A 14,462-nucleotide genomic window follows, 5' to 3' on the forward strand; every position below is an offset into this window, starting at 1 on the left:
ACGACCGGAAGGAGCGGAAGCGGTCGACTGTGGCATAATAAAAGCTCCGCTGCTTTCGAGCCGTGTGTCACTCTCGTCTCTCATTAGCAATTGCTTCAGCAGCCTCGTTTCGCTTCGACGGCTTTCAGCCTCACCCTGCTTCATTCTACTATGTTAATAAATCATTAGCTCATCCATGAACATGATTTCTGCCCGAGTCCCGTCAGATTGCATCGGCTGTGGGGATGAAGACGACAACTCCCATGACTCCACGCTCAGTCACGGCGTCATCAAACTAGGCCTTTGCCTCTTTGTTTATTTTGAATACGCGCCCTCTAGCGGCGAAAATGACATATTGTGCCTTTAAGTGCTCTCAAAAACCCAAATCAAGACAATTTAATTAAGAGTTTAAAAACACGTCTTAAAAGAGCAAAATATAAATGTCAAAGTTGTGTCTTTTCACTGCTGCCGCCCTGCTTTTCTTTTCATGCTGATGAGAGAAGCAGTAATGACTAATTCCCCCCAGACTTCCTGTTTTACCATGAATGGTGCTTTGTTGCTGATGCCGTACGTCTTCAGCAGACCACAGAGCAACAGCAGGGAAACGAGACAGCTGAGAAAGACTTTTAGGTTTAACTGCTGCTGTTAAAAACATAGCTCACCTATAAAAAATGTGAGAGCACTTCTGCTGTGGCGGAAAATAGATGCTGTGTCAGAATCCTGCATTGGGTCTGTTCCCAATCTCCACGCTTGCGGCCTTTGCACCTGACCATTTGCTATGTATGTGACATACTTCCAATATTAGGCCCAAGTGTTCATGTTGATGTGTAGACTGTAAGTACTGTATATGTAGAACTTTTGATTACCTGATGGGACACACTTACAGCACGGTGTTGTAAAAATGCAAGTAAACATTTTACAGAGCTTAATTAGATTTTTGAATACTTTGCACTTAAACTTATTAATGTATGTTCATTAGTCCCTATGTAAGAGATGACAATTTAATTCTAGTGCTACTAATTAAGATATAAAAAACAGTTGAAAATGTTTTACAAATTACCATAAAATAAACACTCTACATTTTACAACCAAATTATGTTTTATCTAATTCAGGGGTTCCCAACCTCATTCCTGGAGCCCCCCCAACACTGCATGTTTTCCATGTCTCCTAAATCAAACACACCTGATTCAGATAGTCAGCTCATTTTCCTCGACATCTCGCAAATGATGTGGTACACTTCATCAATCAAATACTAGTTCGAAGCAGTGTGGGTATTGGGACAGGCCTATTTTCTTTTAAAACAATATTCTGCAGAAACATACTGTGTTTGCAGGCTTAAACTCAATTCTTAAGAATTTGTAACTATGCTTTTACATTTTCTGAAGAAAACATGAGCGATACCTGCCATAATGTTAGAGAGTTACAGGTGGTTGCCAGGGTGTTTTTGCTATGCAGTTCCTAAGGTGTTTTGAGTAGTTTTTAGTGTGTTGCTAAGTGGTTGCTAGGGTGTTTTGAGTAGTTTTTCATTGCTCCAAAAGAGCAAAGTGAGGTCCATTTTAATGATAGTCAATGGGATTTTTTTCACCTATTTTTTTTTATTTTTTTTACAGCAGACCAAAATATATCCCATCATCATAAATCCAACCTCTCCTCAACAAACCACACAGTTTTAGGGATATTATTCATCATTTTAATTATTTTAGCCACAGGAAGGCTGTTATCCAACTGTTATATTTAGGCTGTTATCCAACGCATAAAGCCAAAGTATTTTTTGTCCTTGTGTTGAATATTTTATACACTGGATTCCTGTTTTCTTTAGAAATTGCACTGTGTCCTAATAACCATGAAGTCCATATCTACAAGAAGGACGGAAACAACTGGAGCAAAATCCATGTGCTGAAGGAGCACAATGGTCAAGTAACTGGTAAGTCTAGAAGGTTCACCTGACCTACACAGAGCATTACTGTGACAACATCATCTCATGCAGGCCGTTTCTTCATCACCCAGGCATTGACTGGGCCCCAGAGAGCAATCGCATTGTGACCTGCGGTACTGACCGTAACGCGTATGTCTGGACCCTAAAGGGAGACGTATGGAAGCCCACCCTGGTCATTCTGAGGATCAACCGTGCAGCCCGTTGTGTGAAATGGTCTCCTAAAGAAAACAAGTTTGCAGTGGGCAGTGGCTCACGTCTGATCTCAGTCTGCTATTTTGAGCAGGATAATGACTGGTGAGTATCAGACAGGAGAAATGGATAGTGAGCTTTTTCTGGCAGAAATGCTAATCTACTTATGTTATGAGGCAGATGGGCTCTCTGTTATTTTTTAATGGCACGGTTTAAAGCAGTGTTTGGAATGACATGACTAGAAATGCACAGCAGAGGATGCTGGTACTCACCAACCGTGTTGAAACTTGATTCGTCAGTCGATTCGTCACTTTCAGACACTTCCATGTGCAACAATGCTGGATTACAGATTACACGTTACACATTAACTCATGTGATGAGCCGCAAGTGACCATATTTAACTTGAAATATTCAAGATATCGTGCTGTTGGTGTGAATTCCAGAATAGCTCTTTTGGTCGTAGGCAATCATAATCTTACTGATAGACAAACAGCGTGAATGTGATTTTGCTTTAATACAGTAAAGTAGTTCAATAAACAATAAGTTAATACTGAATAACTTTTTAGACACAAGTTTCTATTTCGTTGGCGGAGGGAGAATAGACAAACAAAGGCACAGCAGAATCTGCCTATCAACACATTTGGTGGCGTTGCTAAACGAACCTACCTTTATTAAGGAATCGGTTTAATGAATGATTCTATGACTCACTCACTTGTTACATTCCTGAATGAGTCAGTGTTTTTGAATGAATCAGTTGAATTACATACAGCTACTTGTTTAGTTCCTGAATTAATCTTTTTTTTTAATAATCTGTTAAGTTAATGGCTAATGACTCACTCAATCATATGTGCTGAATTCGGAACCCCATACTAGCATACTACTCTTATGATTTCTACCATGCAAAGATATGGTAAAAGTATTAAGATGGTTGGTATGCGTTTCTGAATTCAGCAGCAATCACTTGTTTAGTTCCTAGAAGAATCTGCAACCTTCTAATTGGGAAGCACCCAGTGTTTTTGAGCGAATTAGATGAATGAATGTTTCAATGACTCGCTTGTAAAGTCACTTGTCACCACCTACTGGCGAAACTAAGCAACCTGCAGAAATCACGGAAAAATACTACCCTTACAAAAATTAACCATGGTTTTACTACAAATAAAACCAAAAAACCATGGTTACTGTAGTTAAACCATGGTAACCACAAATTAACAATGGTTTTGCTACACTAACCATAGTTTAACCATGGTATTTGTAGTAAAACTTGTAATCAATACGCCAAAAAAAAACATGGTTACTACACTTTTACTGTAGTAGTAAAACCATGGTTAATTTTCGTAAGGGTAGTGAAAAATCCCAGTGCTGTTTGACTGTTATAGCAACAATTCAAGGACCAAAACTATCAAATGTATTATGAACTACATCTTATGATTTCAGCAGACATTAGTTACTGTCAAATAATACAAACTAATCAATTGTTTTTATTGGGTGTATCTAAGATGCTTAAAGTTGTTTTTTTATTATGCTAGGTGGGTGTGCAAACACATTAAGAAGCCCATCCGCTCTACCATCCTTTGTTTGGACTGGCACCCCAATAACGTCCTTTTAGCAGCTGGATCATGTGACTTTAAATGCAGGTTAGTTAAATCTTATTTGCATTATTATGTCTCTTTTATGAATATGGCTGTTATTTGAACTTCCTATTTGTTAAATCCCCATCCAGGATCTTTTCTGCTTACATAAAGGAAGTAGAAGAGAAGCCTGCTCCAACAGCATGGGGCTCTAAAATGCCCTTTGGAGAGGTCATGTTCGAATCTACTGGAACTTCAGGTTGGGTGCACGGCGTCTGTTTCTCGGACAGCGGGAACCGTGTGGCCTGGGCCAGCCATGACAGCACCGTGGCAGTGGCTGAGGGAGGAAAGACTGCTGTGTGAGTATTGCCTTTCAAATCTGGCCCTGCACGCACTTGCCTTTAAAAATCATTAAAAATCAAATTTACCAAATCATTTCGTTTCATCTTGCCAGCTGCGCCAGTCTGACTTCAGAAACCTTGCCTCTTCTGTGCGTGACTTTCATTACTGAGAACAGCCTAGTGGCAGCTGTAAGTATCTTCAGATGTCAGGCCTTGATGCCAAAGTAATCTGTTTAGATTGTCCCCTCATTTTCATATATTTTTCAGGGCCATGACTGCTACCCTGTGTTGTTTGTCTATGATTCGAACAAAGCAGCCTTGTCATTTGGAGGAAAACTCGACGTACCCAAACAGAGTGCTCAGAAGGGCATGACAGCCAGAGAACGCTTCCAGAACCTGGATAAGAAAGCCACCACTGACAGCAAAGAAGCTGTCCTGGAGTCTGTGCACAAGAACAGCATCAGGTACAGCCTATTTTTTGTCTTTCATCCTCATTCCTTTATGTGAAAGTTTGTAATTTCTGATCCACTGTGGCATTAAAAAACAAATAGCTCCGCCCCCAAAATCACAAGATGGACGGAGCCAATGTTGAAATGCCCCACCCAGCATGAAATAAACATTGCAATTCAGTTTGCTGCCTCTAGTGACGCTGAAAATGCTTCAACTTGAAACATTAATATACAACAATAGACATTTTGATCTGTTGATGTTTATTTATTTTTTTTATCACTTTTTAGCCAAATCTCAATTCTTAATGGGGGAAAAGCACAGTGTGCCAAATTCTGCACCACTGGTATGGATGGAGGCATGGCTATTTGGGATGTAAAGGTACTTGTTTAACTTTTGTGAATTTCATAATTATTAATTTGTTAACAGTAGTCAAAAATGCAAAGTGCATAAAGATGACTATAATTATTTTGTTAATTCTGTTTCAGTCCCTTGAATCTGCAATGAAGGACCTCAAGATTGTCTAGACATTGCAGACATCAGAACAAAATGTCTGCCGTTCATATTGCTTGCCCTTTTGCAATCTCTCTCTATTTTTTAATGCAGTTGTCTATACATTTCCAAGATTATGTTTTGATTAAGTGTTAGTGGTTTACGGGTTTTATACTGAAAAAAATTTAGGAAACTGGTTCTGGATGAACCAAAAACTGAATTTCGTCTGAATTTATATGCTGGTCATAGATTGCTTTTCTTTAATTAGTGCAGGTACCTTGCATTGGATTTTTAATAAACTACAATTGAAACTAATAAAATAAAAATGATTACTTGCTGAGGTTTAACATGCTGAATATTTCCTGTGTTAACCCAATAATTTCAATGCAATTCTATGTAATATTTATGAGATGTATAATGAACATAAAAGATCAGTACACCACTCTCTACACTGAATTTAAAAAGGAATGGAATGGGGGAAAAATCTAATAAGATGCTAAACATTTTCAACAGAGGATTTATTTCATTTTTTTATGGAACAATTTACATTTTATACAAAAATCATTAGAAAACAGTAAAGTGGCCTTGGGGGATTAGAGCTCATTGGCTGATGAGGACGGAAGTCAATTTATTATTGACATTTGTTGATATGCAACATCAAAACATGCTCAAGAGGCAATCATGCATAAAAATCATCTCAAGATTCTTTAGAGCTCCAAGAATTCAGGCAGTATCTCCAAATGCCAATGTTTTTTTGTTTGCTCTATGTGCTTATTTGGACACACCGGCTAACATTGTGTATTGTGAATATTTGGTAATCACATTCATAAACCCTGGTCCTCTTAAGTTTTCAAAAGAACCCTGGATATCACTTTAAACATTTGACCTGTTCTGGTTCTACCTTACCTCATTTGTAAGTTAAATGTTGCAACCTTTTACTAAAGAAATATATGCCGCTTTTCCTCTTTGCAAAGGACAAGGCCCTCAAAGTAGGAACCTACCAAAAATGAGGCTCATGAGCAATCGTCAGCTGCTGGTATTGAGAATAAATCAAAAAGACAGGGCACGACTTCAACTTCCTTCCTTCATTCATTCATTCCTCAAGTTTAAAACAAAATGTCCTAGAAACAAGTTGATGACTGACTGCCTCTTGAAACCACGTTTAACACAGGTTAGTTCCTCCCCAAAACAATACATTAAATGCCTTCATCAGTCATCAGTTCTACTATTGAGGTTACTTAAGTGTTTGAAACTTAAAATAATGCTATTTTTTCAAAGAAATCAGTCCGTATGAAGACACTAGGGGTAATTCAAAGCCAAAAAGAAAGTTTTCATCTCCACATTGCCCGTTTAACCTTAATGTGGCATGGGATTAATTAAAAGAGTATTGTAAAGCATGTGCGCGTACAGATGCAGTAATTCAAGATAAAACTAAAAACAACCCTCTAAGCCTGTTAAAAACACTGTTCAAACAGTAACTGTAACCAGGCCATCATGTTAACACGTCATATATATATTTTTACAGGACAATATTCACATTTTGGTGCCATTGCACAGCCACAGATGTTGATGATTGGTAAGGGACTCCACAATGCAGACACTGCACAGTTGTGTGGTGATGTAGCAGGCGGCGCAAGCCAGTTCGCTTTCAATCACAATTGAAAAGACACAAATGTCAAAGTTCAAGAGGAGAAATGGCCAGCAAACACATCAGAACCAACTACATAAAAGCAAAGGTTTTCTAGGATTTCTATTCTTGGCACATGTACATGCAAAGCTAAGAAACGGGACACCTGCAGCTTGGATTTCATATTTTGGTCTGATTAAGGACATACCTGGGCATTAAAAAAAGGAAACAAAAGAAAAATTCACCAGGTTTTATAAAGCCACAAGGGTGGGGGGAGGGAAACATCTATACGCAGCAACAGACAGAATAAGGCTACAGCTAGGCTTGCTTTAAAATGATCTCTCTTTGAATCCCTTTCTCTATCTGGTCACACATGTCTATAGCAGCACCAGAGGAGGAAACCCCCCTCTGCAATGTCACTCAATCGGTTCCATTTTCCGCCCAGGGCATGACTGGCAGCAGCTCAGTCTGTTTCCAGGATTAACGGAGGCTGCTCGTTCTCTTCGTCCAGGTGCAGGGTGTTCATGTCATCCTCCACTCCAGCACCCCCTACTGCCCCCTGATCCTCAGTGTAACCTGAGCCAATGAAAACCATTCAAGGCCATTTGAAAATTTACATTCTACGATTCTTTGAGTGAAAACGACAGCTTCTTACCTTTGGCAACAGCAGCACTGTAGGTCTGTGCCACAAGTGGCCGGTCGTGAGCGGTTTGTTCAAGAATTTCATTCGCTGGCTCTGCACTTCCATCTAACCTAAAGGAAGAAACATATTGACATGAGTAATTCACATGACATTTTAATCAGTGTAAACCTAAAACAATTTTTCAGATACAAACGGTTTAATACAATTCTTAAGTTAAACACACAGTTTTTAAGACTTTGATTTAGTAAAGAGACAACCAGTAATTGGAAATTGTATTTTTTAGTCGCACTGCAGGACTATTTAAAAAACAACATCAACAATAATAAATTTCAACTAAACTGAAAAAACATCACAATAAAAATGTCCCCTTGTCTTTTTTTAACACTCTTTACTAGCCATGATGCGTTAAGTTTTGAGTGTCAAGCAATTCCTCTTTTTTCATGTACGAACTGAGTGAGAGAGAGAAAAAAAATCACAGCCAATCAGAAAATATTTGACATTTAGCATTCAGCTATGGAGTGGTAATACCCAGCACAATGCATCAGAACTGTTAGTCCTGTTTTAGGTTCACAGTAAATTGTACAGGATACTCAATAACCAATAAAAATATTCTATGTATATACATTACCATAAAATTTGGGGGTCACTAAGATTTTTTTCTGAAAGAAATGAATGCTTTTATTCAGCAAGGATGCATTAAATTGATCAGAAGTGACAGTAACGATATTTATGTTACTTCAAATAAATACTGTTCTTTTAAACTTTCTATTTATCAAAGAATCCTGAAGAATTTGATCACTATTTCCACAAAATTAAGCAGCACAACCGTTTTCAACATTCATAACAATAACCATTTCCAACCAAATCAACACATTAGAATGATTTCTGAAGGATCATGCTTTGATCCTTCACAGGAATAAATTACCGTCATTCAGAGACTACTTTCAGAATTTTTTTTAAATCTTACCAACCCCAAACTTTTACGATAGTGTATGTATAGACTAGTAGGCTGATAGATTGTTCCAGCTTGGTAACAATGGATCTCACTTATGCTGTTTCATTAGTGTGCACTCTCCCCCCTCCTGTGGGTCCAAGTTGTACAGGTAAAGATAGCCATCTGCTGCAGCCACCAGCAGGCGTGGGATCTTCTGGATTCTAGAAACCAATCACAAGCAAGATAATCAGAGATACATCAGAGTTGCTGATAGCATATTTAGATTGAATGGTTTTCTCACATGGCCAGAGAGCAGATGTTCTTGTGACCTGAAAAGGGCAGTCTGACTGTAGCAAATGCCCTTCCTTGAGTGAACATCTCTGTTACGTGTGCAGGCAGATACGTTGTGGAGGCCATCAATACTTTCCCAAAGTATCCAGTCCAAGTAGTGGGCTCCTCCTGAGGCCTAAGATGAAAAAAAAAAAACACGTGTTTGTGTTCGAGATGTGAGAAGAAGGTCTGAAGAACCACTTATTTCAGTGGGCATCATTACACTGACTTCTCTCTCTGGGTCTCCAGCTTAAAAATATGAACTGTCTCCGTGTTGCTTGAGGCAGACAGATAGAGTCCCTCCATACTGAAGGCGAGGGAACAGATGCTCACACATCTGTCGAGGGATAATTAAAGAAAGTGCATTGTTTTCACTCTGTGTGCTTATTATAATTCTTGGAGTTTTGTATCGATACAAAACAAACAGAATCAACAGTAATATAGTTTACTACCTCTTTACTCCCCTCCGGAACTCAAAGAGCTTTTGGCCCTCTGGAATGGAGAACACTCGGATTACAGTGCCCTAAATAATACCAAGAAAAGAGGGTTTGAAAAATGTTACTTTGAGGAAGGTTACAATAAACTAAAACTCTTGATCCATTATTCAGCACTTTAAATCTTGAAGGTCAACATACAAACACCATTCAAAAATTTAAAATTGAAAAGAAATGAATATTTTATTCATCAAGGACACATTCAATTGCTCAAAAGTGACAGTAAAGATATTTATAATGTTGCAGATTATTTAAAAATAAAATGCTGTTCTTTTGAACTTTCTATTTACCAAAAAAGTATAAAAAGTATATCACAAATATTAAGCAGCACAACTGTTTTCAACATTGAAATAAAAAATGTTTCTTGAGCAGCAAATCAGCATATTAGATTGAGTTCTAGAAGGATCATGTGACACTGAAGGCTGGAATAATAATGCTGAAAATACAGCTATACCATCACAGGAATAAATTACATTTTAAAATAGAAAATATATTTTAAATTGTAATAATTTTGCACAATGTTAGTGTTTTTCATAAACATTAGTATTCTTTTCATTAGTAAACATTATGGCTTCTTTCATAAACATTAGTATTAACCCCAAAAATTTGATTGGTAGTGCGTATAGTTGGGCAATATCACTAAAAATTGAAAAACTGGAGCTACAATTCATTGTCTTTATCAACCAAACAACTGTAGCTAAGCAGATTCAAAAATCTAAACTTTTAATGCAAGAGAAAAAAGAAAAACAAAGTAAAAATCTAGTTATAAAGTTGTTTAAAATAATGACATTTAATAATTTACTTGTATTCACAAATACAACACACAGTAATAAAAAGCCTTCATATATTTTTAACTAAAAACAAAAATTGATTCATGAAAAATACCATGCAGTGACTTCCGTAAACATTTTTGATTGACAATACAAGCAAACAGTTCAGAGTTTGGAATCGATTCACTGAATTAGTTAGAAGTGAATCATGTGAATATTGGCCATATCACCCAGCTTTTTTATAATCTGAATGAGTGTCTCACACACACACACAGCTCTACCTTCTCAGATGCCGTGGCCAATTTAGTGCCGCTTGCATCAAACGCCAGTGCTGCTAGTGGACTATCATGGGCAGGTATCATGTTAGCTGCCCTCTGGGGAGGAATATCACACACACACAGACATATTGACCAACCCTGTTTAACACAATCCCTTAAAACCATAATTATGTCAAACATTAAAACTACACAGTACTTACCAGATTGACCGTGTCAAAAACTTGTACCTCTCCAATTGTTGCACTTCCCGGATAGGCCAAGTAACAGTTGTCATTACTGATTGACAGGGTACATAGTCCTATAAATGTTTATTGACATTAATAATCACAAATAAAACATCTGTCAACGAGGCCATTAGTAACGGGTCGCAAACCTACGCTTTCAGTTCCCCAAACATAAATAGAGCACTAGATCTTTCTGAAAGAAGAAGCTGCTACATGTACTTCCCCATGAAAAGTCTGGAAAACAACAGCACACTGACAATTATGCACTGATGGCAAGCAGTGGTACCCACCAGAAGGATTCGGAGGCGTCTCTCGAATGGTATGTAGTACTTTCATATCCCTAATGTTGTGGATATAGAGTGACTCCTCTAAACACACTATCAGTCTCTGTGGAAATAAAGCAGGTTTGCAACATTCTCATACGGTCTGATCACTTGTAATAAAACACAATACTGTAAACATGCACCACAGGAAATGGATGTTTGCTGACTTACCTGTCTGTTTAGTTTTACAGCCAGTATTGTGTTTGAGTAGCTGTAGTTGCATATCTCAGTCCCTTTCTTGAAATGACAGACTTTCAGCTTCCTAGGTGCCTTAAGGCTGACAATAGCGACAAGGCTGCTGGAGAACAATCTCTCCACAATGCACACATCTTCTGTGTCAGCTGAGCACAAATACATGAGAATATAAAACACGTCTTATGCACTACACTCATGCAAACATTTATTATGGACTACAGCAGTGATTCTCAACCTTTTCAACTCAAACACTCCACGTTTATTATTCCAAGTCTTCCCCCCATAATAGAAGCGAATATAGTTTTGGTATTTCTGCTGTAATTAAGCTGCTTGTTTTTGTTTTTTCAACCATTTTTAATTTACAGAAACTGGGAATATTGATTTAGTAATTTAATTAACCACAATTTATTTTGTGATGAAATACTATTTAAGAACTGTATGTTCTTCAATAACAACAACAGTAACGAGGAGGATATGGTTTTGAAACATTTTTAGATTTTAAAATATATATAATAATTTATTAATTTAGGTTCTCATAAGTCATCCTGTATCCCCCTTGGAAGTTTGCTGAGGCCACTGTTTGAGAACCACTGGACTACAGGGACGTAGCCAAAATAACTAACAAATCCCTGGACATTTTGAAATGTTTACATCCGGCCCCCTTACTTTTTGAAGTTTAAACACTAACAGACAGGAAGACAGGCTTTATTCTTAATTTAGTTACAGTTTAAGACCATTGAGAGGCACAAAGTGTGCATGCAAGCCCTTCAGCTGTGACAGTAATGACAATACAGCATAGATAGTATTTCAGCACAGCTGGAATCTTGCATTGGAATGTTGCCAATCAGCATCCAGGACCAGAACTCTTCATTTTAATAATTTTCAAAGACTCTCACTTTTCAAACTCCTTGTACACCCCTGATTATCTCTGACCTCCAGAGAGAGCAAAATACATTATCAACCCCTTCAATCAACTTATATCATGCCAGAAGTATAAGCAGCCATACTAGATATGATTTGCATGACTACACAAGCTGAATAAAGGCTGACATCAACTAAAACAAAAATAACTTACTACATTCGTAAATTTGTTCCAATTTGTCCACTGATGACAAGGAGAAAAACTTGTACCCAGACTTGGTACCCACAGCTAGGGATCTGGAAAGCAAGGAGGTAACAATAATGAAACGCTACAGTAAGTCATTAAAGCACAAATCCACTTCTTTATGGTCTACTGGTTTGCTTAATGACTAAAACAGGTTGTTGACCTGATGGTGAAATGTGTCACAGGGCTAATTTGCAATCCTTGTCGTGTAATGTGACATGCTTGAACTTCAAGATACAAAAGTAAGGAGACAGTAAGCTATTTTAGAGTAGTTTACTTTCTATAGTGCTGAAATGTAGCAGCTGTTATTAGTTCTAAAAACACTGGCAGTATTGTCTGTGAGGTGAGCCAGCGGTTACACCAGAGGAGTCAATGATTTGAGCTTTGGCTAACTTGACAGTTGGTTCCTTGGTTACTAGATTTGGAAAGATCAACAAACGGCTTTTTAAAAACAGAAAATTGCATTTAAAACTATCAGACAGCCCCCCAAAAAAACACAAAATCAAAGCACAGTTTCAAATCATAGGTTACTCTGGTGTTGCTAACATTTGAGCTACTGTTTTCCTACTTTATTAAACACAGATAACAGCTTTATTTAACACTTGCTAAATAATATATATAACCAAACGTTAATTTACATCCCGTATTTAATATTTCACACAGTTAGTCTGACATAAAGCTATGCAGAAGAGCAAATGTGTAATTTTCTCGTTAGCACGTGCGCTAGTGCTACAAGTCTCGTGAGGGAATTTGTCTGACGTTACTTCACAGAGCAAAATTGAGTGCTGATTTAAATCAAACAAAGCTGCATTAACACATCGTGTGTAACTGTCTTAAGAGGGACCGACTTAAAAGTCAGAAAGCATAACAACAGTGAGTGTTTTAGCTGGTTAGCACGCTTTATCATCCTGTCCGCACTGCACTCGAGCGACGACACAGCGAAAACGCTTCAATGATAACGAACGAAGCTTCGCACGACTGCAGTGCACATTACTCGTTGATTATACTGACAGCATTGTGCTGTTGTCGAGTATATGGGCTGTTAGGCCAGCAGCAGTAGCGTGGTTCTTTTCTTACGTGTTATCCTGATTAAAGTTGGCGAAGAGCAGCTGGCTGCAGCCGGCCTCTCCGCTCTGACTGGCCAGGTTCATGGGCTCGACACCATTTACAGATTAAGCCGAAGTGAAAAGGGCTCAGATGTGGGTTAGATCAGTGAAATCTGGTGTCGTCTCGCACTGCCATAAGTTCCACCCTTGCTCCAATGAATGTTGTTGTTTTCCTCCAGCCACTGTTGCACCTTTTTCGTGCGCATGCGCAGTGGCTGCTGCACGCACAGGCTCCATTCTAATTAAAGCGAAAGGTGCTCTATTTCTCACTAAAGCGGGGATGTTTTCAAATGCTTTGCAAAAGTTTACACAATTTATCGCAATTCATTTTAGAAGCTTCCTAATGAAGCCCCCCAATTGAGAATATACAAGATACTAGCTTTCATAGTGGTTCTCAAACTTTTTGACTCCAAGGCTGTCCACAACACTGTACACATGATCAAAACTTTGCTGTTGTACAAAACCTGTTGTACACAATCTTCTACATACCTTCTGCCCTCTGATTGATAGTTCACTTTTTTTTTTTTTTTTTTTTTTTTTTACTAATAAAAGGTATTTTAGTATAATTCTAAAAATGCCAACTTTAAGGTCGTGTTACATGCGTCTGTTTGCTGTGAGTAATTGTAAGTAACTGTAAGAATAACTTTTAAATTGTTATTAATATTTCAAGATGAACACTTACTGGTCTGAGGCAATCAGATTTAGCCTACTTGATTATGCATACATCGTTTTATATTTGTTATAAAACTCATGTTAATATGTGAGTATCAAATATGATACAACTTCTGAGGAACACAGTTTTGTCACCATAATAAAAACTACAGAGTTTTGATAATAAAACTAAGCATTTAAATATCATCTTACCAAGCCATATTTTTGGGTGTCAACTGACATTTATATGCATTTTACATAAGTAGTCTGCTTACTGCTACCGTTAGGACTATAAAATCTAATTGATTTACATTATAAGCTATTACAATTTCACCTTACTTTTGGCCATAACAACATCTGCACCAAACTGCATACTTTTTGCTCAGTTTGGGCCTCTAAATATAATTTATGTTTATGCTCAGGTCTGAGCTCCATATTTTCACAACATCATACAATATAGGCCATAAAAGCCTGATATCAAATGTGATAAAAACATAAACACAGTTGCGAGATATGCAATAATAATTTAGATTTTCTTTTGTCTAAAGGTTCAAAACTGTTCCATTTCAAAAACTTACTAATCAATAAATATCTGGATTTTTAGTTGTTTTAGCTTATTTTAAAGCTTGTTTTGTCTTTAAAATATTATTATATTGTATCTTTAAAATATTTTAAGTAATCTTGAGGCCCTCTGGTTGAGAACCACTATACCAGAATGGAGTATGGAAGCCATCTATGCAATCACGATGGATGAGACGCAGATTGAAATGTTATGAACTTATTTAACCAGCAGAGGGCTTCGTGCGCCATGTCTCTGAGATATCACAAT

General features: G+C 37.6%; 2 protein-coding genes across 3 annotated transcripts in view; one reads left to right on the top strand and one right to left on the bottom strand.

Annotated features, from left to right (window-relative positions):
• Positions 1 to 5,302, top strand: part of LOC107720102 (actin-related protein 2/3 complex subunit 1B-like) — a 10,591-nt gene extending 5,289 nt beyond the window's left edge. Inside the window, exons 3-10 of one of the 2 annotated variants that reach the window (XM_016527709.1) lie at positions 1,800 to 1,904; positions 1,988 to 2,210; positions 3,632 to 3,739; positions 3,826 to 4,032; positions 4,128 to 4,203; positions 4,282 to 4,478; positions 4,752 to 4,842; positions 4,950 to 5,302. In XM_016527709.1, the coding sequence (XP_016383195.1) occupies positions 1,800 to 1,904; positions 1,988 to 2,210; positions 3,632 to 3,739; positions 3,826 to 4,032; positions 4,128 to 4,203; positions 4,282 to 4,478; positions 4,752 to 4,842; positions 4,950 to 4,988 (1,046 nt within the window). In that variant the 3' untranslated portion in view covers positions 4,989 to 5,302. Of the gene's footprint in view, positions 1 to 1,799; positions 1,905 to 1,987; positions 2,211 to 3,631; positions 3,740 to 3,825; positions 4,033 to 4,127; positions 4,204 to 4,281; positions 4,479 to 4,565; positions 4,699 to 4,751; positions 4,843 to 4,949 lie in introns of those variants that run through there. The other variant, XM_016527710.1, reaches the window with a different exon arrangement.
• Positions 5,303 to 5,461: 159 nt separating this feature from the next.
• On the bottom strand, positions 5,462 to 13,195 carry LOC107720064 (WD repeat domain phosphoinositide-interacting protein 2-like). The gene is made up of 12 exons (XM_016527667.1): positions 12,954 to 13,195; positions 11,847 to 11,929; positions 10,748 to 10,917; positions 10,544 to 10,640; positions 10,230 to 10,327; positions 10,033 to 10,125; positions 8,940 to 9,010; positions 8,717 to 8,824; positions 8,459 to 8,623; positions 8,271 to 8,378; positions 7,236 to 7,333; positions 5,462 to 7,156 (listed from the first exon to the last, which is right to left on the bottom strand). Exons 1-12 carry the CDS (start codon positions 13,025 to 13,027, stop codon positions 7,044 to 7,046), a joined length of 1,278 nt encoding a protein of 425 aa, XP_016383153.1. The 5' UTR covers positions 13,028 to 13,195; the 3' UTR covers positions 5,462 to 7,043.
• Between the last annotated feature and the right edge of the window lie 1,267 nt (positions 13,196 to 14,462).

Source organism: Sinocyclocheilus rhinocerous, unplaced genomic scaffold (assembly GCF_001515625.1).
Source record: "Sinocyclocheilus rhinocerous isolate Xijiao unplaced genomic scaffold, SAMN03320098_v1.1 scaffold273, whole genome shotgun sequence".
Lineage (NCBI taxonomy): Eukaryota > Metazoa > Chordata > Actinopteri > Cypriniformes > Cyprinidae > Sinocyclocheilus > Sinocyclocheilus rhinocerous.

Bases quoted from the DNA above. Each gene is read 5' to 3' on its own strand.
- LOC107720064 (XM_016527667.1), bottom strand. From the start codon at position 13,027: ATGAACCTGGCCAGTCAGAGCGGAGAGGCCGGCTGCAGCCAGCTGCTC. The intron at 8,379-8,458 runs GTGAGAAAACCA...ATTGGTTTCTAG, and splicing joins AACATCTGCTCTCTGGCCAT to AATCCAGAAGATCCCACGCC. The intron at 7,334-8,270 runs GTGAGATCCATT...TTCTTCCTTTAG, and splicing joins ACACTAATGAAACAGCATAA to GTTAGATGGAAGTGCAGAGC.